The 23,972-nt window shown below is 28.3% G+C and overlaps 1 protein-coding gene across 8 annotated transcripts in view; it reads right to left on the bottom strand.

Moving 5' to 3' along the window:
* Positions 1-23,972, bottom strand: part of LOC100169516 (potassium voltage-gated channel unc-103) — a 137,003-nt gene that overhangs the window by 88,822 nt on the left and 24,209 nt on the right. For all 8 annotated transcript variants that reach the window (XM_016800727.2, XM_016800726.2, XM_008180204.3 and 5 more), the window contains one exon: positions 11,402-11,632. In XM_016800727.2, coding sequence (XP_016656216.1) covers positions 11,402-11,632 — 231 coding nt within the window. The remainder of the gene's footprint in view (positions 1-11,401; positions 11,633-23,972) is intronic.

Raw genomic sequence — 23,972 nt, 5'->3', positions numbered from 1 at the left:
AAAATCAGAGGAATAAAACGCAAACGCACATTGAAAAAATTTAATAACTTTGACTTTTACATGAATAAAAAAGATAAAATATATGATCAAGTTTGTAGTAAAGAATTGTAACATGATAGGTTAGGTACAGTCAAAATGTTCAAAACAGTACCTATTTCTATATTTAAATTTTAAAATATGTACTTGGATTTTGTGGAAGTACTAATTCGAGAAGCGAGCATACATATTTCGGTGACTTAAATAAACCGACATCCATAAAATCAATAACTGCAGCAGATTCGAACATATATAATATTTATTTTGGTCTTTTGTAATTCCGTTATAGGTGCACAATTCTAGATATCAGCTTCCACAATACGTATAATATACGTATAATTATGTAAATAAACTGCAGGGCCGGCCAGATGTGCTAGTGTGCCGTATATATATACGGGCCACTTGGGCGGGAAGCAGCTGAACGTTTGACGATATTACCATTGAGTATATAGGTACAACATATAAATTCTAAATTATGCATACAACGTCAAAATAATAAATTAGAAATTAGTATATTCTGGATTCCCAGCCACTCTTGTTAATAATGAAAACAAACAGTCCACCAAAAGTGCTATTCTATCAACGTAATCATCCATATGCCAAATCGTCACTCTCAGAGACACCCGCATACCTACCCTTGTTATAAATCACAGTAAAAATACATGGGGTACCAATCGAATTTGACTAGACACCACGAAATCAAATAAATTATAAATCATTAGTATTTAGCTCCCGAACTACCGGGAAAATATGAAGTACCTAATTATATGACTAGGCTCTGCAGAGTTAGCTACAGTAAAGACAATAGAAAACACTTGTTTATGTACTTTCTGCGGCGTTTATATCAACATAAAATATATTTTAACCAAATTCCACACATATTTTAATATAATACAGCACATACTTACCATGGCTGAATCATTCAATCAGGACCAGATTCCATCCCCACTACCATAAAATTCATCATTGCCACCAATCCACTCAACCAAATTTAATATAATATGCAAATTTATATCACTGTTGTCGAAGTTGTATTAAATAAATAAATATAAATATATATATATATGTATACTGTATACTGCATGTACTATATATCTACTCAATGATATTACTACCTAATATACATTTAATAACCAAACGGTTTTAAATTAAGACAATTAAGCGAATATGAACGACTAATGTAATACGGCAAGTTCGTGATTGAACCATACAGTTTCTAATAACTGTATGCAGTATAGTAAACTAATCAAGAATACATATCCATCATCCATATTTTAATTATTCCGTGATAATAAAAGATAATAATAAGGTAATTAAATGTTTGATAAAAATATGTACCTGCAGTATCAAGTGCAGACTTCACATTAATAGAAAACAATACTTATTTAGACAAAAACCCCCCTTTTAGTCACTTTTTTTCTCATTAAAGTTTAAAATGTTAACATGTTTTAAATTTTTAATGACAAATAACTATCTTGATCATTTTAATATTACTGTTTATATTAGAAAGCAAAGTTTCACAGTTTTTTTTTTTTTAATAATTAAATTAAATTGGTATTCAATATCTTTGTTTTAATTTTGTGATACCTTCAAATTATATTTTTTTAAGAATTTATAATGTAGTGTTAATTTGTAAAGGTTGTTAATATTGGAGACAGAAAGTTAAAAGAAAATACATCTTTTTAATTCCTAAAGTTTTGAAATTAACATGTATAGGTATTTTAAATAATTATCAAAGTCAATCATATAGTTACATCTTAATTATCGATAAAAAAAAACAGTTTAAATATGGTTCGGAACATTAATTTTGGTCAACCTCCCAGTCAACCATTGATAAATTGTAGGTACCTATTAGTTGGGAAATGTAATATATTTGATTTAAACTACGTAGAAATCAAAATTATATTCCAATTGATATGACATCAAAAATTACTGCACGTTGCAGTTAAAAGCTTTTGAACGGTGTTGCTTTATTTAAATTACCTAAGGTACGCCTAAATCATAAGAGTAGGTACTCGTATTGAGTTCATTCAACCGTTAGTTGCTACGATATCCAGAGTGGTTTCAGAGTGATTGTCATCAAAGTTGATCCTTCACGTCAGAGTGAAAATTCAAAATATGTACAAAAAAACATTTTTTCTACAAAAACATTAAATCATTAAAATTATAGTGCAATACAAATCATTAACTTTCAAGTATAGTTACTCCAAAACTGACGTAATGTCAAAACAATAATGACATTTCTAGTTAATTTTTTTTATAATAATAATAAAAATATTTTTTATTTTCAACAATGAGAGACAAAGAAATTAAACAAAAAATAGTTGGATCGTCTCTATAGCCATTAGGTTGTGACAGACACGAAAGTTGCATTTATCATATAAGATTAAATTATTTAAATACATAATAGTAAATGTGTTATTTCATCTTAAATAGTTTACAATAGATATGTACTAAATCATAGTAAATAGAGTTATCACATTACCTACAATACATTAAATTATTGAAAAAATATATTTTTATTCTGGATTCAATACAAATACATAATATAGCCCATACTCTCAAAATACAGGACGTCTCAACCTTGGTAAAACTAAATTAATATTTCTCAACTTATAAAACGGGTATTATAATAATTATGGACTGAAATATCTCTACTAATTGTACATCTTTTTATTAATTTATTTTTTAAAAGATAATAATATACTATTTATACTGCTTAGTATAATATAAGTAGGTACCTATATATACGAAGAGAAATATAATAGTACATGGTTTGCGCGAATAAGAAGTCCCTTACTAGTGACTGTTTGCTTGAAAGGAGCAATACAATTATTTTATATCTTAAAACTACACGTTCAAAATATAATTATATTTTAAGTTGTACATATTCAGCTCTTCATGCATACGTTTTTAAGAGTTGACTCTTGATTGAAAAGTAAATATTTGAATAACAAATTTCTTTTGGCTTATAATTTGATAATATAAGAAAGAAAAGCTCCCTACCCTGAGGGAGAAAGCAATACCATAATTAACAAATTATTGTATTAAAAAAGTATGTGAACTAAAAAATTCTATAGTATAAACTAAAATACCTATAACAGTTTCTGTTTTTTAAAAACAATCTAATAGATGGACAGACGGTGTCATATTTTATATTTACTTTGTTTTATATGAGTTTTCATATTGCCAACAAAATTATTAGTGGAATTATTGATATAAAAATGGACTAAATTAGACTTGGAAATATTAAGTTGTAACAAAATCTTATTTAAACAGTTTAACTAACTGTAGGCTATCTGAGTTATTTCCCTTTCATCAACATTTGAATTAGGGTGACTATACGGAATTCGTTTATCCTGTCCTCTGCAAAGCATACATTTTAACACTTTGTATTTACATTTAAAAGATAATTTTCATTTTTTTAATAATATTATAACTAGGTACACAACATTGACTCTTAAGTCTTTTGAAAAGTTCAAATATTCCAAAAAGTTACTTATATTTAATCACGAAATCAAATTTAATTTAAAATGTATCGTTTTTTTAGGCAGACAAACAAAGACGACTGTGCCATATTTCCGTCCGGGTTTATTTATTAATCGAATAATACTCTTTTAATTATTTATTCTGATGATTATAATTGCATTATTTTACCGTGCAGTTTTGATTGAATAAAATTGTATTAATAATAGTTTTAGTCTGAATTATTAATTCCAAACAACAATGCTATCATATTGCAACTATACGTTATAAATAATTCTAAAAAATTAAACAAATAGGTACCACCCCATGCATGTTTTGTTGAATTCGATTCCGAGCAAAGCGAATAATGGGGTTGGTTTTAAAATGATGGGTTTTTTTTTTACAAGGAACCGTATAACATTTATTTAGATATTCCCAGTATAATATAAAATAGAATTTAAAACACTATTCTTGAAAGTACAATATAAAACAAAAGTTTAACGACACAAAGTGTTTATACTTAAATTTTGTTCAGGGAGATTTATAATTTAATTTTTAGGCCAGTAATATATAGTATATAATATATTAATAATATTATTATCATATACATATAAATACAATTTAAATTAACATTTTTTTTTTAATTTATAACTCAGTGAACAGAATGAAGATCAACATTTTGACGACCCATATAAGAATTATATTATGGTAGGTGGATCATTTCTAAATTTTAAACTTTGAAAGTAGTCTCGGGTGGTAGTAATGTTTTTCGTTTTACGCTGTCTCTGTCATTTAGATGCGTATAGGTAATAATACATACAATAATTTATTAGTCTATTGGTGTCCTAGTATAATATATACCTATACGTATTATGCACAATAATAAATAAACGGCCAGGATGATATTTTCAAAGAGGCCCATGAGAAACGATCGTGAATGTGTGAAAAATTATGAATAAACTATAATATCGTGAGAAACTCGGATAGGGATTTCCAATAGACGCGACAGTTGCGGCGGCGGCGTCGGTCGGATTAAACGGTGCCGAAATCGCTGGATTTAGGTGGCTTCAGATTTTATTTTTATTTTACTTTCACCTCGGTCGTTTTGCGATGAAATAAATGATACGAACCGACGGTTTAGTCGGATGGATTTTTACCGAATGGGGTTTACTGTCGCGGACCCGTCGATTTTTTCTGCGTTTCGAAAACGTTATTAATCATTCGACGGTCATATATTTTCGTCAAAAACAATATTATATAGTTTTCGACCGGACGCACACGCATACCGAACGTTATTGAACTCTCTGACAGGGTTGTCGTAATGATACGCGCTTTGCTAATCTCGTCGCAGTGTGTGTTCGTGTGTGCATGTGTGCTTGTACGAATACACTTTCGTTTTGCTTTGCCGGATAGAAGCTTCTAGAAATCCCATTTATATGTCGTGTCAAAGCTCGAAAAGTTAACCATTTTTTTTTTAAGTAAACTATTTTAATTTATGTGATAAATAAGTTAACTAAGTCAAGTTAAAGTTATAACAAAATATAAATTAATTTGAGTAGCTAAGTCAAGTTACAAAATATGTTTAGGAAATATTAACTAAGTTAAGTTAAAAGTTGAAAAATAAAATTTTTAAATTAGATAGGTACCTATTTCACCCTCATGACTAAAAACAGTTAATTATTTGTGTAACTTAACCTAACAGTGATCAAACACAATCCTTTTATTTAAGAACAATTTATATATAGGTAGAAGAGAAATTTAGAACAAATTACAAAAACTATATATTAAAATTTAATAATAAAGATTTTTATTTGTCTTCTAATACCAGCGTATTGATTGAATTAGTGAAACAATAAGAATTCTAAACAGATATAAATATTCGTACACAGATCGTAAGTCTGCCTTAGATTGACTTCACCACATTTATAATTTAGTTCTCCAAAAATGGAAATTATAATACAGCCTCTATCTTTTTTAAGTAGGTACGACTTTTTGAGGATTTAGGGGGATAAAATAAAAATGTGTTTAGTGAACATATTATATTAAGCTGATTTAACGAAACAATTAAATCTGTTTTCAGAATTGGTATCACTTTACAAGATCAATCGGAACGTAGGAAGTAGAACATGCGTTATCTAAATTCCTATTTGGCGCTCAAGTGATTGACAACGACAGAAAACCATGGTGCACTACAGCACTTTCAATCCCGCCTTGAGTTGAATGTCATCAAACAATTTGACGTAATATTATTTAACAATTAAATTCTGACTTTTTAACTTTAGTCTCTGTCCGACTTTGAGTAGTTGTGTGTGTGCATATAAATGCGTGCGCGTACCTACATATTATTATTATTATTATTACTATGCGCAGCTGCAGCCACGTGCCCGTTGCAAAGATGGACGGCACGCAGTCCCTCTCCCGTGTGCGTAGCATAAATATATATATATATACACACGAAATTCCCTGCCACCAGTAACCACTTACCACACATGGTTGGAGGGTGCTGGTCGACCGCGGCGGCAGTTACATCACGGAGAACTCGATGACGTCATACCGCGAGCGACGTCACGGTTCCCGGGGCCGTTGACTCTACCCGCACGTCCCACAATCGTACACGCACTAAAATATTTTCACCATTATCGTACAACCCCGGTGGCTGAGGCGACGGAAAAAACTGCCCTCGTAAATATTATCATTATTATTATATACCTAATATACGAGGCGATTTTTTTATAGGAAAATACTAGTTTTCTCAAATACTATTAACGTTTTTATAATTTTTTTTCACATAGTTTGCTGTATCGCTGTAGTTGTTGCAATACGCCGATACGAGACATATTTGAAGAAAGAAAGTGTTATTTTTTAATTAATTTTTAGTTTTATATTCCAGAACAAAATAATTTTCTGAGAATTTCAAACGGGTACTTATAATTAATTAGTTATAAGCATTTAAAGTTTTAATGGGCGTAAGTGGAGTGTCACAGGGGTACTCCGCAAACCGTTGGTCCACTATTCCACTGGTCGATAAATTCTGCATACTGTCATTCAAAAAAGTGAAAATCTTATACAATTAAAACGATGAAATATAGTAAAAGATGTAATTTTTTTTGCCTAAAAAGGTTCTTACTTTTCGAGAAAATAAGTTGACGTTTCAACCACCCTGTATATTATAATACTGCAAATTTCGATACTCGAGATTGTGCGTGTACAAAATATAGTAACTGTTGTGTATATATAGGTTTCAAGTGAAAATACTAACAGCGTTCTTCGAGGAGTCTCCGATATATAAATTCAAACTAGACAGCGTAATCTATTAAGTTTTGGAAGCATAGCAGTTGTATAGCACACGAAATCGTACTAGCCAGCCATTGCGTGTAATGATAATAATAACTTAAGATGTTTTCTTGTATTCGTTCTCGTTTTTAAAATTGAACGCAGTATTTTCGCCAAAGCACAAGAATATTATATGCGTTAGAAAAATACCGCACTTGTATATGTATATTCTGAGGACGCCAAAATAAAATTAAGTAATATGATAAGAGTTTTTTTTTAATCTTAAATGGAAACAATGCATTATTAAAAAATTGTGCCAATGCACAAAAACTTTTTTTCATAACTTACATTTATAATAATATATTACTATTGTGAAACGGGTTGGTATAAATAAAATAGAAGACCGAACTTAACCAAAACCAATTTAGAATTTGAAAAAAATACCATTACAACGTAATTTTTTAATACTAACCAGTTTGGTTGAGATAATATGTTTTAATTATTTATGCATATAATTAATATAAGATATATTAATTTTATAATATACCAATTGGCAATTATATATTTAAGTTTCTAGTCGGTAAATAATTTTTGTAAGAAACGCATAGTGAAAAACTTCTAACAACCTTTATATAGAGGAATGTGTCTTGATCTTACTGGCTATAATACCTATTACTTCCTATAGGTAGTATTATAATTTATAATATAATAAATCTATAATTATTCGTTATTGTACAATATATGTTGGTGTATTTTATGGTAAATTGTACCTATGTATTATGGCATCTCTATAACAATGTTCTTATATTTTAATTACAAATAAATTAGTTTCGCACTCATTTGATTGAAAACGTTCTTAAGAAAAGTCTTCATAAACGTGTGTAAAAGCTGCGTACACCGAGTAGCCAATTGTGTCAGTCGACACGTTCATATTGATTTTTCAAAACGTTCATGTGCTGTACTACATTTTGGTGAAAATAGTACCTAAACCAAAATTCCTTTTTTGGAATGTCTTACGGCATTTCACAGGGTTGGCCATTATTTTAATAACTCGCAATTTGCATACGATTACTTTGACCAAGATAAAATACGGTATAAATATTTATAAATACATACACTATAAAATAAACTGGATCATTTAATATAAAAGCTAAGTTAAATTATTCATTTCCATTTAATAGACTTTATAAATATTTCAAATTGTATTTGGTCGTGAAATTTTAAAATAATTTCATGTAATAAATAAAATAAATAGACAGCATTAAAGCATCAGTCTATTGTCACATTATAATTCACATAAAATGCTGCAATAAATAAATAACTGACAATTGAACCATAAAACTTAATTGTATCAACATTTTAATGTAATCTCTTGCCGAAATAGTTATGGTCCTTTTGATATGTTTTCACGGACGAAAAAAATTTACATTTTACGTTTTAATAATATACAGAAAGTACTTGTAATTAAGTTTTGTGACCACAAAATATGATATAATAATTAACATTATGTTTGGTAATTTGGCATTACTTATCTAAGCTATACAAATGGTTAAAGATAATGATATCACGTTTTAAATATTACTAGATTTTATGGTATTATTAGATATGTATGAAACTGCCATGACACCATTTCAAAGAATTATGGATATTAATACACGTCTTTAGGGAAATGTTCATTGTCTTTCGGCTTCTCGATGGCTTTGTGTAATAAAATATAATATTTACAACTCATAAATAAGATATTAAATATTATATGAAGTCTCCGGAGGCCCATGTAATGTAATATTGAAACCAATTTTCAGGATAAGCCGTCGGTCCCAGCCCCGATGGTTCATTAAAATATCATCATTCGATTACACCGAAATATTAATTCAAAAACCAGTGTCACCCGTAACAATTGTATCAGAAATCTAGGTCGAATGTCGGATATATGTGAACTTTAATGACCTTGTGAAGAACGTTCATTTCACTGTTTGTTATAGTATCACATTAATGTGTTTATTCTATTTTAACTAGAACATGAATGTATTGATTCATTTTTTAAATCAAATGGTAAATGATAAATTACAAATTTGTTCGGCCCTGTTACCTATACTGCACACATAAATAACGCGTAACCCACCTATCATGTTTGTAGGTATAGATTAAATAAAGTACAATAGTTTAAAACCAATTGTGTACAATGTACATGATATATTATAATGTTTATTTTCCAAAGTTCTAATGACTTATCGAAGAAATTAAATGTTAACCAGCCATTACCAGGTAGTAGATACCTACTATATTAGGTATGTAATATTATGATGTGTAAAATACTAAAATTAATTTAAAACCACTTCACTATATCAAAAAAAAAAAAAATACACTGAAATTAATATCATTAACTAAATGCTTGTTCACTATATCAAGTAAGCTTTAAATTATTTAAAACAAACACAGCAAAACATATTTCACGATTCCACAAATTAATTAAAAGCCGTCTAAAATTATAAAGCCTCGATTTATTTGAATAGCAATAAAATAACGGCGTGAAAATGTAGAGAAATACAGTACAGCCGACTATTTGTCAAAACGTATAATGTACGCGGCACAGAAATAAGTTATTGTTTTGGCTTTTTTAGACACACATGCGTATCTATATATAGAGGAAATAAATGATTTACGTTTCACCAAAAGTATAACAACCGGCTCGAACGCCGAAAAACATATTATGTACAATATACCTAACTTGTTTGTATTTTAATTTTTATTATTATTTTTGTATGCTTTATACTTGAAAACAATATTTTTTCAATGACTCGAACAATCCCGTGTATTTGTGTGAGTATTATATTCCTAACGGTGTTTTGAAAATAAAGACCGAGTATGATCTGTTATCGTAAGGTATTTTTTTTCGTATCGTTCAAAAACTATTTGTTGTTTTTAGAAATCGACTTTCGTTGACCAAAGTATTATTATAAAATAATATATCGTCTGGTTTGTCAGCCCATGTATACTATGCGTGTGTATAATATATATTTAATATACATATTATATTTTGATATACTATATACATATGTATACGTAACGGTGCCAGTAAACTTTCGCCCTCTAAATAACGCAGTGAAACGATTTACGAGATCCTACTCCGTCTTATTGGCTGACGGATATTAAAGAGACTACGGTGCGCGTACTTTTCAAGACTGTATACACATGACCTTTGTTCAAATGCTACATCAGCTGTATAAAATTAAACATCCCGAACTCTGGCTTTGAGCTTACATTTTTAATTTTATCGCGTACACAAACGGTAGACATGGGACAGATTTTCCTATTTAATTCAGTGGCGTCATTTGTGGGGTGACAGGATGTGTATTTGCAACCCCCTTGTTATTAGTGGGCCGCTGTTGGGCTGAGTATGAGCTAGTGTAGGGTTCTCATAATATTATAGTAGCTAATTGGTAATATATTTAGGTATTCATCTGCATAATATGTTTTAATTACCTATTTAGTATTTTAGTCTTTGTTATCTCTCAGAAAATAGATTATTTATACCTATGATAGTAATCACTAATCAGTAACCACTACCACGGTTGTCTCAGATAAGTTATCATTCTTGAAACATCGATAAGAATCTAATGGCCTATCTATTATACTTTATTATTAATGACAATTATGTAAGAAGGCTATTTGTATTGAGATAAAAATGTAATGTAATGTGATTGATAGTGAGCGGTATTTTTCCAGCTTTATTATAGGCCAGCCAAAAATTTTGCTCTCCCTCTTAAAAATTGAAATTACGCCACTGGCTTAATTATGTTGTATTGATGTTAAGTCTAAGAACTTATACTGCTCTTACTTAACTTATATTGTTAAATTGACTAGCGGATGGAGAAATAATGATGACATTAATACGTTTATAGAATATAGTTATACCGACATAATATTATAAAGCAATTCCGGTACATAGAAAATATTAATACATAAATGGATCGACAGGAACAGTCCATTTCGAGATAATCGTCCAATGGTGAACAAGTCTGAGATAAAAATGATTGGTCCTATATTCAAAACGAAACGTTCAAGGAATATATATTTAATTAAAGATAATGAATTGGATAGAAAACTAGAGCGTTTAGTATTGAAATAAAAAAATAAAGTACATTCTATAATATTATTTTTCAAGTACACTAGATCCAACAAACTGCTAGTCTGTATACATGGGGTACACACTACACAGCATGCTGTATTGATAGGACATGATTTAAAAACATACACTTTAAATCAAACAGTAGGTACTATTCATATGATGACTTTGAACCTCATTGAACTTTCACAGTAATATAATATGCGTCCAAAACTTTCGCTTTATATTATGCATCCACGTGGTCGATACGGAATGTACAATTTGGACGCATTTTTAGCAACCATCAAAAATGAGAAAAGTTTTTCCAAATCCTTTAAAAACAAAAACGACCACAATGTGCCACGATGACGATCACTCGTGAGTCGTGACGCCAATTTCATGGTAATACGAAAAAAAACCGACTTTATAAATTATATACTTTATACTATTGTCGTGGGTATACTCTATATATAAAATAACGATTATTATTATAATTATTATTAAACCTGCAAGTGGCCTTACCGTCTTTCCGGTAGTAGAGTATCTCAAAATGTCTCTCCATGCCCGCGGCCAGCGCCTCCTTGACCACCGACACGGCGTGCTGCGACGTCATCGGCCCCTGGAGGAAGTCACATATCGCCGGACACTGCATTACCTCGGCCCGGCTGTAACCGGTCATGTGGCAAAAACCGTCCGAACAGTAGATTATGTTACAGCCGGCTTGCTGTGCATTGGCTACCAAAAAACTTCGGTCTAGAAAAATAAAAAATACAACGCATTATTGTGTGCGCGTATATATATGTGGGTGTACTGGGTGCGTGTGCAATGTTAACATGAGCTGTACAGTGCTGCGGGTAGGTAGGTTAATCGGTATTTTATTGACTTTTTAAATTACTTTCTATTTGCGTTTTACTATAGCTAACCCAGTAGTGTCAACAAAGCTCAAGCGTGAATTAAATAATATATTACGTTCAATGTAAAAGCATATAACGATTAAAATATTATATAGTTAAATAAAATGCTCAAATATCTTATGCACTGCATATCTTCCGGCAGATCAATAAATATTCCAAGTGGTTTTAAACCACACACCGTCGTATATATAATCATATCATAATTTATTATTATCATATATTTAAGTACAACAATACAATACGGTATTGATTAACTCAATATCCATATTTTTCAACGTTCGATTAAGAGAATTAATTACATTATAGTATTATTGCCTACTTCTTACCCTACCCAAAAAATTTCAGTCAACCACGGAAAACCAGACCCCGGTAACTTAGGGTTTTTGTGACTTGTATAGTGTTATGTGACTATTAGAATTTTATGAACACCCTACCCGAAATAACATAAAACGCACGCTATTGCCGTAGGTACGTAATAATTAATAATATTATATAGTGCACAGTTTATATGGCATAAAGTAGGTATAAATGCAATCAGTATATCAATATCATATTAAAAAGTAAGCCAATACCAATTATTTAATTATAATTAAAGAGATTATAATACGAGTAATACGTCTAAACGTGGTTTTATAAATAACAGTTTTAATAACATGAGCTTCGGATTACCTACATAATATAGTCGTTATGTGTATGATGCTATAAATATTTTATTCGTTAATGCTTACCTATTTGATACTAAAACATTTTAAATATCCAATATAATATATAATAACAGTTTTTACTTAATTCGACAACAAAATAATGAAAAATGATGTGACGCACATTTCACACTCGACTGATCGTATTCCCATCGACCTAAACTATATTCATATCGGTTTCAATGCACCATATTATTTTTATAAGCTTTAATAATACTTTGCTAATTTAATCTACAGCAAGAACGAGATCATAAGAGTTAAATAAAAACATTTGAATACGTGTATTTTACAATGACATCATTTTCTATCTTCATCGTCACTGGTCGCAAGAAATGACGACACAGATGTTTTAACGCGACGGCGGTCGAGTGGAATGTTATAGAAAGCGACGGAAATAAATCGAGTAAAGAACGACAGTCAATTTTGCAGTATTTTTATTTCCTCCGTAAGTTCTACCTAAGCCGAACTCGCACAGCAATTTGGCGTAGTTTATTTTTTTTCGCGACTCATTACCATAATAAATTTAGACACTAGACGCGAGCCGCCAAAGTGCATCTAATTTCGTCGTTGTGTTCAATAACAATAATGTGTTTCTCATATAATAACGACCGATCAAATATGATTTAATTTTCAGTAAAAAAAAAAATAATAATAATAAAATTGATGGATCACTGCTGTACTTAAATTAATTATATTCGTAAATGGTAAATCAATACATGAAAAAAAATGTGTTGAAGTATAACAAATAATATTCCCATCAGTTGTTCGAAAAAAGTGTATTATTCTGTCGAAGGATAAAGAGTGAGAACCCTATGGATTTTAAATCGATGGGTTTTATGAAACTCTGCACTTTTGGTTTCACATTTCCCGGGGACTGCATGTATTTCATGCTGGTTTGATAACCCACGAGTGGCATTAAACACGCAGCTGAACATAATATTTCTATAAACGGACTAGTATTTGCAGTGTTCATGGGAGGTCTCCAATACGACAGGACTCGACCAACGGGTAAACTATATATAAATCCGATCAGCTGTCCTCGTGACATTTCTGTTGTGTTCAATGGCGGTCACAGGCCGAATAATGTTTAATATTACGCATCATGACAATATGATATGGATGTAAAAAAATATATGTGCCAAGTACAGCAGCGCATTGGCCCCAAAAATTAACAACACGCTTTAATAACAGCCTATTTAACAACTGAATTGGCTTACAACCTGACGACACGAACAACTGCGTCGAGTATGGTGATTTCGCACGAACAGGGTTTCTACGTAAATACACACCATATACGCCGCGTATTATAGGTATATACGTACTGTCGGCAATAACTTTCGGCACGCATATAGGTAGGTACTTAAAAACCCCCGAGCCGGAAACCCGCTGAATTGCCATGGATCAATTGACCGTATCATGTAAATGAAAATATATACACCGTAAACATAAATCGCGCGTTTCGACGTTAAACAAACACGCGCTTTACGCGAAAAATACATCATCATAATTTGATTTCCGTCTGATTGGGAAAGGTCGATTGACATTAAACAAAAATTCTCGGGCTAGCGATGATTGTGCGCGGCAGTTTATTCGAAAGGTTTTATGCCACGAGGGAGTCTAAATATCTCTTCTGGGATATTATTCTCTTCTGTTCGCTGTTCGCTCAAAGTCATTGCATTGTGCCCAGAATGATTAATGGCATGAAACAAACCAAAGCCAATAGGTACGAATGGGGGAGGGAGAGAATACTACCGACTTACATTAGTGCATTGATTTCAATCTGTTGATAGATTCGACAAATCTAAAGGCAAATTATTGTAAAATGTTTACCTTTATGAAGGCATTTGATACATTTAAAAACAAAACACAATTTAATCGTGATAAATGAGCGGGTATTATTATAATAATATATAATATTATTATTATATCTTCCTATTAAATATATTAATATTTATCAGTTTCAAAGTTCAAATAATAACTATAGAAAAATACATGTCCGTTTATTTTATATAACCTATGAATTTAAAGTATCTATATTATAATATCGTTAATGTACTGTAATAATTTAAACTTCGGTGCAATGTCAATACCTCAATTTGAGATACCTTAATGATGACTATTTACTAGGCCTTTTTTTATAATTTTTAATAATATTTTTATTCTTTGCTATTTATAGTAGTTATACTATTATTTCAAATATTCTGTGTCACAGATAACTGTATAGTTGGTAAGTCATTTTTGAAAATATACCTTCGAAGTACGTTGTAGAAAAGATTTGGATGAATAAATGTGTTTTTGTGACATCATGTGAAGTGTGAAACGTAGGTACTAAATCACACAAATCTTAAATTCAAAAATAATGTGGAACATTTGAAATATTGGAGTTGAGTCTTATCGATTTAACGTCCTACGCGAAAACTGGTGTACACGCATTGCCGATAAGAGGTTAAGTCCACGGTTGATACGAAACAACAATTTAAACAACTTACTAAAAAAAAAATTAACGTCTCCTCAAATAGTTAGGTACCCATTGCTTTCGAAAACCCATTTTCTCATGTCAAAAACACCAGTTGAAAGTTGAGCGAAATACGGTCTGAATACAAAAACAACAATAATTTTCTTATACCTACCTATACTTTACCTTATTCTGTATAATTATATAACTACACTGCAATGGACATTTTAATAGGATATTTAATGTTAAATTATATTATCATATTAATAGTAATACAAATTAAGCACACCTATTTTATATAATATTTGAATATTGTATCTTAACTAAAATAAATATATGAATCTAACTATGCGTTAATTGCCATGACTTTGTATCGTTTAGTTAAAACATAATTTATAAAATGTTTATTAATAGTTAGGTATTATTGATTGATTTAAAACAATATAGGTAGTTTTTAATCAATGTTATATAAATTTACTTATAAAAAATACCTATTCACTTTTCAATATGACGTATATTATTATACCTACATGACCGCATAGAGAATATATCTCTTATTACGAGCATGACAACTTAATAAATTTATTAAACTCGTCATGAATAGACAAGTGAATAAAGTAATATAACGAGTGGTCTAGACTACAAACCATGCCAGGTATGCGGAAACCGCAACACAATTAAACACATATATTTGCTGTGTGTATAATATCATATGAGGCACAGCGAACGGGGAAACAGATCTCCAACCACATGGAAGAAATACTGGCACTAACGGTAATAAATTGGGATAAAATTGTTTGCTTTATAGTGATATTATTAACTACCGAATACGTTATGAAAAACTAATAATAATTATATTAATTATATCATCGAACAAAATATTTGAGGCCTGTTCAATAAATAAAATATAGCGTTCATAACTCTTGAGTTTTGCCGTTTCCGTCGTATAAAAAATAAAGTTATTCGTGAAAGAAACCAATGCTTAAAAATCATAAGTAGTTTTAAGTAGTAAAGTGCTTTTCCAGACTGCGAAAGCTATAATATATATATATATATATCACACCAGCATTTCCATTTTTTAAATTTTATTTTTAAGAACTTACTGACTATATGCATTATGATTTATGCATGCATATAATTATCACCAAATGAATTCGTTAAAACATTCTTTCTTATAAATGTATTATTGTTTTTTTTTTTTTTTATTAGCTACTAGCATAACTTACTATTATAGCTCAACGATTAACAATTAACAATTTAATATAGATAATATGACAAGTAATTGTACAGATGACAACAACAAGATTAAATATATAAGCACAAAATAAGGTTCATAAGATATGGTATATAAACGAAAAAAAGAAAAAAGATAAAGTATTATTGTTAATTTTAACTAATTCTGACATGCATTATAAACGCCCCAAAATGATGATTATTTACATTGTTTTTTTACCAAAAGTAATAATATACTAAACATAATAATATTGTGTTCACTCTATATTATGTTTTCTTCGCCGATAATAAACCAACGTTAAATAAGTACCTACACACGGTTTATAAACGACTTATAATGTTTTACAAAGACATACATATTTACGAAAAGTTTTCGTAGAAAACAATAAAAAAAAACATATTTTACTCTGGACAGTGCCCGGCCGGCCCGGTCCAAAACAAAAAAGTAAGTAAATAAATAAAAAATATTGTTTATTGTTATTGATTGTAACAGGTTTTAGCCTTAGATCATATACTTTATAATATGTAGGTACAGCGTATTATTTTTTGTTGACGATATTAGCAACGGGTCTCCGAATTAGATGATAGATGTGCGCATGCGTGTTGCAACTCCAAACCATAAAACCATCAACCATAGGTTACTATCACAGAATTGTTCTAAATCATAGTTCGTGGTTAATTATATTATTATAGTAATTTATAGAAATTATTATATTATTATAGTAGTCATCATACCATTTTTTTCAATATAATATTATATTTAAAACATAATATTTATTATGGTGATTTGATAACAAATTATCTGTGGATAAATATGCAAAAAGTTGCGAGATAACAATATTTAAAAATTATAATAATCCAACGTCATAATTTAAAATTTTTGGATTTAATATTATGTAACCTAAACACACTAAACAGAGATGTTACGTTGGAAAGAAAAGTTATACCTAAATAAAAATATAGCAAAAACCTTCTTTACAAAAAGAAAATTCGTTACACAATAGGCTGACGGAAAATGTTTGAAGTTATCTATATTATTATAATATTGTTCCACTTAGGTTTGCTAAATTTTTCGACTTCGGTTGAGGAGCAGACGACAATATTTATCCATCGCATTCATAATTATTCGTAATGTAACCGTACACGTGCATTTTTGCACTACGACCTAAAATGTCTATGTTATATAGGCACTTAGCACGGGAACAATAGATTGAAACGTATTCATTTCGGTGTAGATATTATTGTTTTAGTCTGAATAATGAACCAACCAATATCCTTGTGGGCATGAGTCATTATTGTTCCACCAAACTCTATACGCGTGGTTCAATGTTTTTTTTTCATAATTTTTTTTGCTTCAATCGCAATTTATATTATTCTACTGCAGTACTGTTTAACCAAAAAGTTTTTTCCTAAACGACGATTCGAAAGCGCTCACTAATACGTCGTCGTTTAAAATTTTCATTGTTTTACGCCTCGATTATTATCAAAACTATACAAGAGACTTTGGAAACTATTTTAGTTCAGAATAAACTCCACTTGAAAAATTAAAACTCAGCTCGTCTCAATATTCGTGATTTCTCTATACAGCTGCCTCACGAGATACACTCGATTACCAGAAGTGAACGTTGAATAGGACTTTTTAATTTCTTAGGTAGCTAGGGGCTTAGCAATTTTCTAGAAAACTGTTGTCGCAACGAATTCAACCACCCTTGTAATATTACTTATACCATGGCCAATTTACCTCAAAAGAAAATACTCACTAATCAGAGTTAACCAAGTTGAGAATTCCAAGTAAAATATTTACGCCTTCTCGAAAGTTTAAAACCATTATAAGGTACAGTTTTAAGTGACTCTGAAGATCAAAGAACCAAAAATTGCATAATTCACTATGCATTTTTTTATAGTAATTTTTCTTAAGTATAAACTATATCTAAAGAAGAAGTAACTGTAAAATAGAAAAAAAATCATAAATACAAATCCAGAAGAATAACTTGATAAAAAAAAACATCAATCGAAAAAATATGGAAACTAAAAAGAAAAATTGACATAACATCATTAAAATCATGAAGAGTTGTATAATAATTATATACAATGTACATATATTAGGTACATAACACATGAAATTCAGCGATAAATTCAGCTATACATTTAATGCCACAGTCGTAAAAATTATTTTTTCCGACCATTTTAAACAATGCACAATGAAATATAATAAATAGGCGTTTAAAAATATTTATATCGTTTATATCAATTATCATAAAAATAAAAATATATTTAAAATTAATATTTTTAAATTAGTTATTTTAATAAAAATGTAAATAATAGTTAATAGGTATGACAATTTAATTTCAAAGAAGTATAATATTATACATATAAGTATATAATAAATGTGTACATATTGATTTAAATGAATTAATAGTAGTCATTGGTAGGTACACCAACAAATTATTATTACTATATTATTTTATACTTCATAGTTTATGGCTATGTTTTAACTATACTCAGTAAAGCTCTATATTAAAATGACTCACTGTTAGTAATACATATGGCTGTGATATGCGAATGCGTTTAAAAAATATATACAGTATCAACCAAATACATGTTTTATTTATACTTACAAACTAATGAAAATATCGGTAATTCATTTTTAAGCTTAATTAATTTTTATCGAAATTAAAAAAATTAAATAATGCTTAACACAATGTCGAATATATATGTCACTATTAGAAAAATGAATTCAACTCAACATTTCATTAAAATTAAGATATACCTACTCAAAAGAAAATATTTATAGATCATCACACTTATTCACACTATAACATATATTTAGAATGAATAATGAGTTACAAGACACATATTTGAGCAGAATTTGACGAGTTATTATTTTAATTCACTTTTTAAATATTTAAAACAAAAATGGTTAACAAATGTTTGATTTATAGAAAAAAATTAATTTTATTACCTAACCTACATTTATAATTAGATAAATATATTATAATTCTTTTGAAATAATTATATACTATTATGATAATAACTTAAAATAGGTACATACATTTTTATCATTATAAAATAAAAACAACACTTGTAAATTTTAAACTCATTAATAAAACTAAAATGTCACTTTAAATTTATGAATAAAAAAGAATGATGTCACAAATGTAAATTTTACATGAAAAATAAAGACATTTTTACGTTTTATTCACGTGTTTTAATTATTTTATAATATGAACAATCAAAATAATAATAATATTATCGTTGTTAACTGGCTAGCCAAAATTACTAAACATCTATTAGAATATAATATAAGTAATATAACCTATAAATTATTTAAGTTTACGAATAAGCACTTTATTTATTATTATTAAATGGGTAATACATCCAAAATATGCCGAGCCCCTCCCCATTTTTCCTTTAATAATGAATTAATTCAAATTTTTATGTAAAATTAGAGACCATCTTTTCAAATACTTGAATTTCTTATACCGTTTAAGAAGTGTCCAAGCTGTGGTGATATAAACTTATTATTTTCAAATGAGATACCAGATTTTTACTATAAAATTTTAAACAGAATACTATTTAAAAAATGCAATGTATTCAAACAAAAATTTGAAAAAATATTTTCTAGGTTATTAAAAAATTTAAACTAAATATATTAAGGATAATACTCCTTAAAAATGGGTTTAAAAAAACATAAAATATATGTAATGTTCAGGTGTTAAATCAAGTAAGTACTTATTAGATTCTAACAGTTTTTAAAAATTTTAAAAATTATAAAATTGTGGTAGTTAGTATTAATTACTTTAATTTGTATATTATATAATTATTATCTTCCAAACATATTATCGTTGACTTATATTATAAGACGGTCATACTTGATGGGTCACCCTGTATTATTAATTTAGTAAATCTACTCAATTATAATCCGGATATTTTAATCCTAAAGAACAAAAACATTAACTAAAAGTGTATTTAAATAATAATCATTTTAGCTAATCTTTTATTTTGTAAAAATATTGATAATTTTGGATTTATCATTGTTGATAATAGAAGTTTTAAACTATTTTAATTTGCCGTTATTACTTTTAAGAAATGTTTAGAATGATACAATTTAAAATAATATGATTAAAAATGTTTATAAAAAAAAAAAACTTTCTACAACTTGTAAGAATATCAATATAATAATATGATCACTGGACTTGCAGATTAATTAAAAAAGATTAAAAGTTATGATTTTTTTGAAATTTAAATAGCTTTGGGCCATGTAGTTTTGACAACAGATTACCCCCTTACCCTATCATTAACTTCGAAACCTTAAATGTATATATATCTAATATCTATAGATAAGTTGGCGATGCTTTGCATGTTCCTGAGGATTTTAAATTCTTTATATTTCTTTACATTTTTTGCGTTTTAAATTACATGAAAGTTAACTTTGTTTTACTATGGTGTAATTCAATTACTTATAAGTTATAATAGTTTATGTTTATTTTTTTGTCAAACAAACAACAATTCTATAGTATGTACCTACATAGATATTAAATACTAGGTATGTGTTATGCAAAATATATCATAATTAATTCTTATGAAGAAGTGTCAAAACTTTGTCATCGCCTAAATTTTGTAACTGAAATATTATGGTTTTAGCTTTTAGACTTTTATAAAAACTTGATAAGTAATCGGTGAACGTAAAGTTACTAAATAGTATCATCTTTTTCCCGACATTACTCAAGCAGTATACTTATAAATTATTATGTTACGTATACAAAGTTTGTACTTTTTGCCTGTGCACTGTAGGCTGTATTGTCGTTAGCAATCTACCATATTATTATCATACAGCTTGATATAGTTAGGTCAACCATAAGTAATATCCCAAATATTCCAAAATACAGAAATTGTGTGACCTGCTAATAAAAACATTAAATATCGATAAGCCAATTAAAGATAAAATAGGATTATATGAAAAATGGCAAGATACATTTAGACGATTTCACTCAACTATTAAAGTATTAACCTTAGTTCCATTAAGTTATTGTTGTTTCACTGCTTTGTAAAGTAATATCTATTGTTTTGTTTTATTATATTTATGTTTGTGTTATTAGTACCTGCCTTACAATTATTAATAATTAATTTGACATTAAGTTATTTGTTATTATAGGTATAATATTAATTTTATTCTTCACTTTGTAATATACCAATAGTAACTTACATTGATAACAATTCTAATTTTGTAAATAACTATTAAAACATAAGTAATAATGAAATTCTATCGGTAGACCGATACGACACTAAGGATTATCGTTTTATGTAAAATAATAATAAATACATATTATATTATTATACAAATAAATATATCATGCGAGTATTTAACACATTAACACCACTTAGTTTTGAGTATACCAAATTATTCACTGTCAATGATAACTGACTATTATTTTACATTCACATTATAAGAAATAAATTGACATGACTGAGGGAAAAAACAATAAGCATTTAAAAATATTAAAAAATAAAATAAAATAATAACCTTATATTTAAATATATATCGTGTTTTCGATTGTATGAGCTACAATAATTGGTATTATTAAATCATTAATACTAAGTGATAATTATTCCAATAGATTCTACTATAATAGGTTTGAATGGTATGTAATTGAAATTGTCAATGAAATTTAAACAACTTTAGACTAATACACTTTTTTTAATAATAGCAAGACTTTGAATTAACGTTCTAAATAGTAAATACCATTACAGTCTAGTCACGAAAACCATTGGTTCTACAATTTCAGTACTTAATCGATTTATTAATGTAACAAATTATTAGTTTCAGTTAATTATTTTTGTAAAACAATTTTAGATAGGTTACTTTTAAGAAAGTTCAAAGTAATAATAGACATGCATTCAACGAAGACAAACTAATAAATAGAAGATTATTATTTATTTTAATAAAATATTTTCAAAAGCTAGTTCAGAATTTTCAGATTGTAAAATTAATATTATATAATTATTATTTTTCAATTAAAACAAAATAATATTATTAAATTTACCCAGGTTCTCAAATTAATCTTTTTTTAAATTTTTTTTAATTCGAAAATTGTATTTAAAGAGTATAAAATAGTTATTATAAAAATATGATATTATGACATGGGTAAATACTGAAATAATTGTTTAATTCATATTTTATTATTTTACCATAATGCATAAGTCATAAATAAAAAATGAAATACTAAACAAATTCATAACTCTGCAAAGCTTATTCAACTTGTACGTAATTAAATTTGGTTGATAACCTAACTGAGTAAATACTTTTAAAAGTTCTTAACTGTTAAATAATATAATATTAACCATAGATGTATAGTTTAATAGTTATTAATATATAATATATAGGTAATGTAGCATAGTTCATAGTAAGTACCTATATTTACTTTACAATATTACTACATATATCTAAGCCCCCTTATAGAGTAGGTAAATAGATTTTTAATAAATTGACATTTGCAATTACATATAAAATGATAGCTTATATTTTGTTATTATAGATATATTCAATAATAATCATAGTATGCTTTAATTTATAAAAATTCAACTTTGAAGGATTCTAATAAAAGAGCTCTTCACCGTCACTAAAAATTCAACGAGGTAGATTATTTTTGTATCGTGAGTAACTACTAACAAATTAAAAGGTGCACACGCGAGAATAATAATTTAACCAAAATTGTCTAATAGTATGGTAAAAATAGATAGATGCATTACACGTAGACGGTAGACGTATTTATGTTATGTATAATAAATACTTATTAATCACGATCGTTTAAGATACTAAAGAACATAGTACAAAAAATGAGACATGACCGCAACGAAATTGAATGCAATATATATACTTGTATTATAATATACTCCGTGTCCAACGATCGATAAAATTGCAATTATTTGGAACATAATCTTTATAATCATACACCTAGTCAAACGGAAATGCGTGTAAAATATTTAAATACTTACAACCTGCAAAATTCTATATTATTCTCGTTAACACCCATAATAATGTTTATATTGCTTATCCAGAAAATCGCAGTTAGTTTGTCCTAAAAAGCAAAGGAACGGCAACTATGTTATTATTACGTAAATATTTTATTTTCCGTATTACGAGTGCAGAGAGAATCGATACACAAAACCTAAAATACATTTTGAAACGTTATCATACGACCAATATCATATTTTAATGCCCCGTAATAATACGGTTAAGCGTCGTATAATAACCGTTAATAAATCATCATCCCATAAACTATAATAGTTCCAAAAATGTTACGCGTCAGGTAAAAAACGCTTTTATGTACCATGTACGTCGTATGGTGTTGAAAAGTGTAGAGTAGAAAATTCATGGAGCATTTTTATTGAAATCGAAAATTTTGAAAATAAAATTTTATACCGGTAAAAAAATGAAATAATATTTTTTTATAATAAAGTATAAACTTTTTCTAGATGACTACTAGACACCTTATCTTATAACCTTATTTAGATACATATCTGCTTAATACAAAATAGATCATTTTTTGGTTAAATCATGGTAAAAATATTTTAACGTAATAGAATATAGACTATAGGTATACTAGCTGGTAGGTATACCATGATAATATTGGATGTATATTATTATGTATAATTTTTTCTCGTCTAAAAACTGTGTAGGATATATTTTTCTATATGAATTTCATTAAATCATCATAAAATATTGTAACTATAATATTGTGTATTTTTAATTTTTTTAATTGCTATTGGAAAAGCTTGTCAGGAACCTT

The sequence above is a fragment of the Acyrthosiphon pisum genome, chromosome A2, assembly GCF_005508785.2.
Source record: "Acyrthosiphon pisum isolate AL4f chromosome A2, pea_aphid_22Mar2018_4r6ur, whole genome shotgun sequence".
Classification (NCBI taxonomy): domain Eukaryota; kingdom Metazoa; phylum Arthropoda; class Insecta; order Hemiptera; family Aphididae; genus Acyrthosiphon; species Acyrthosiphon pisum.
The sequence above is the reverse complement of the archived record's forward strand: the minus strand, read 5'-3'. Positions and strand labels throughout refer to the sequence as shown.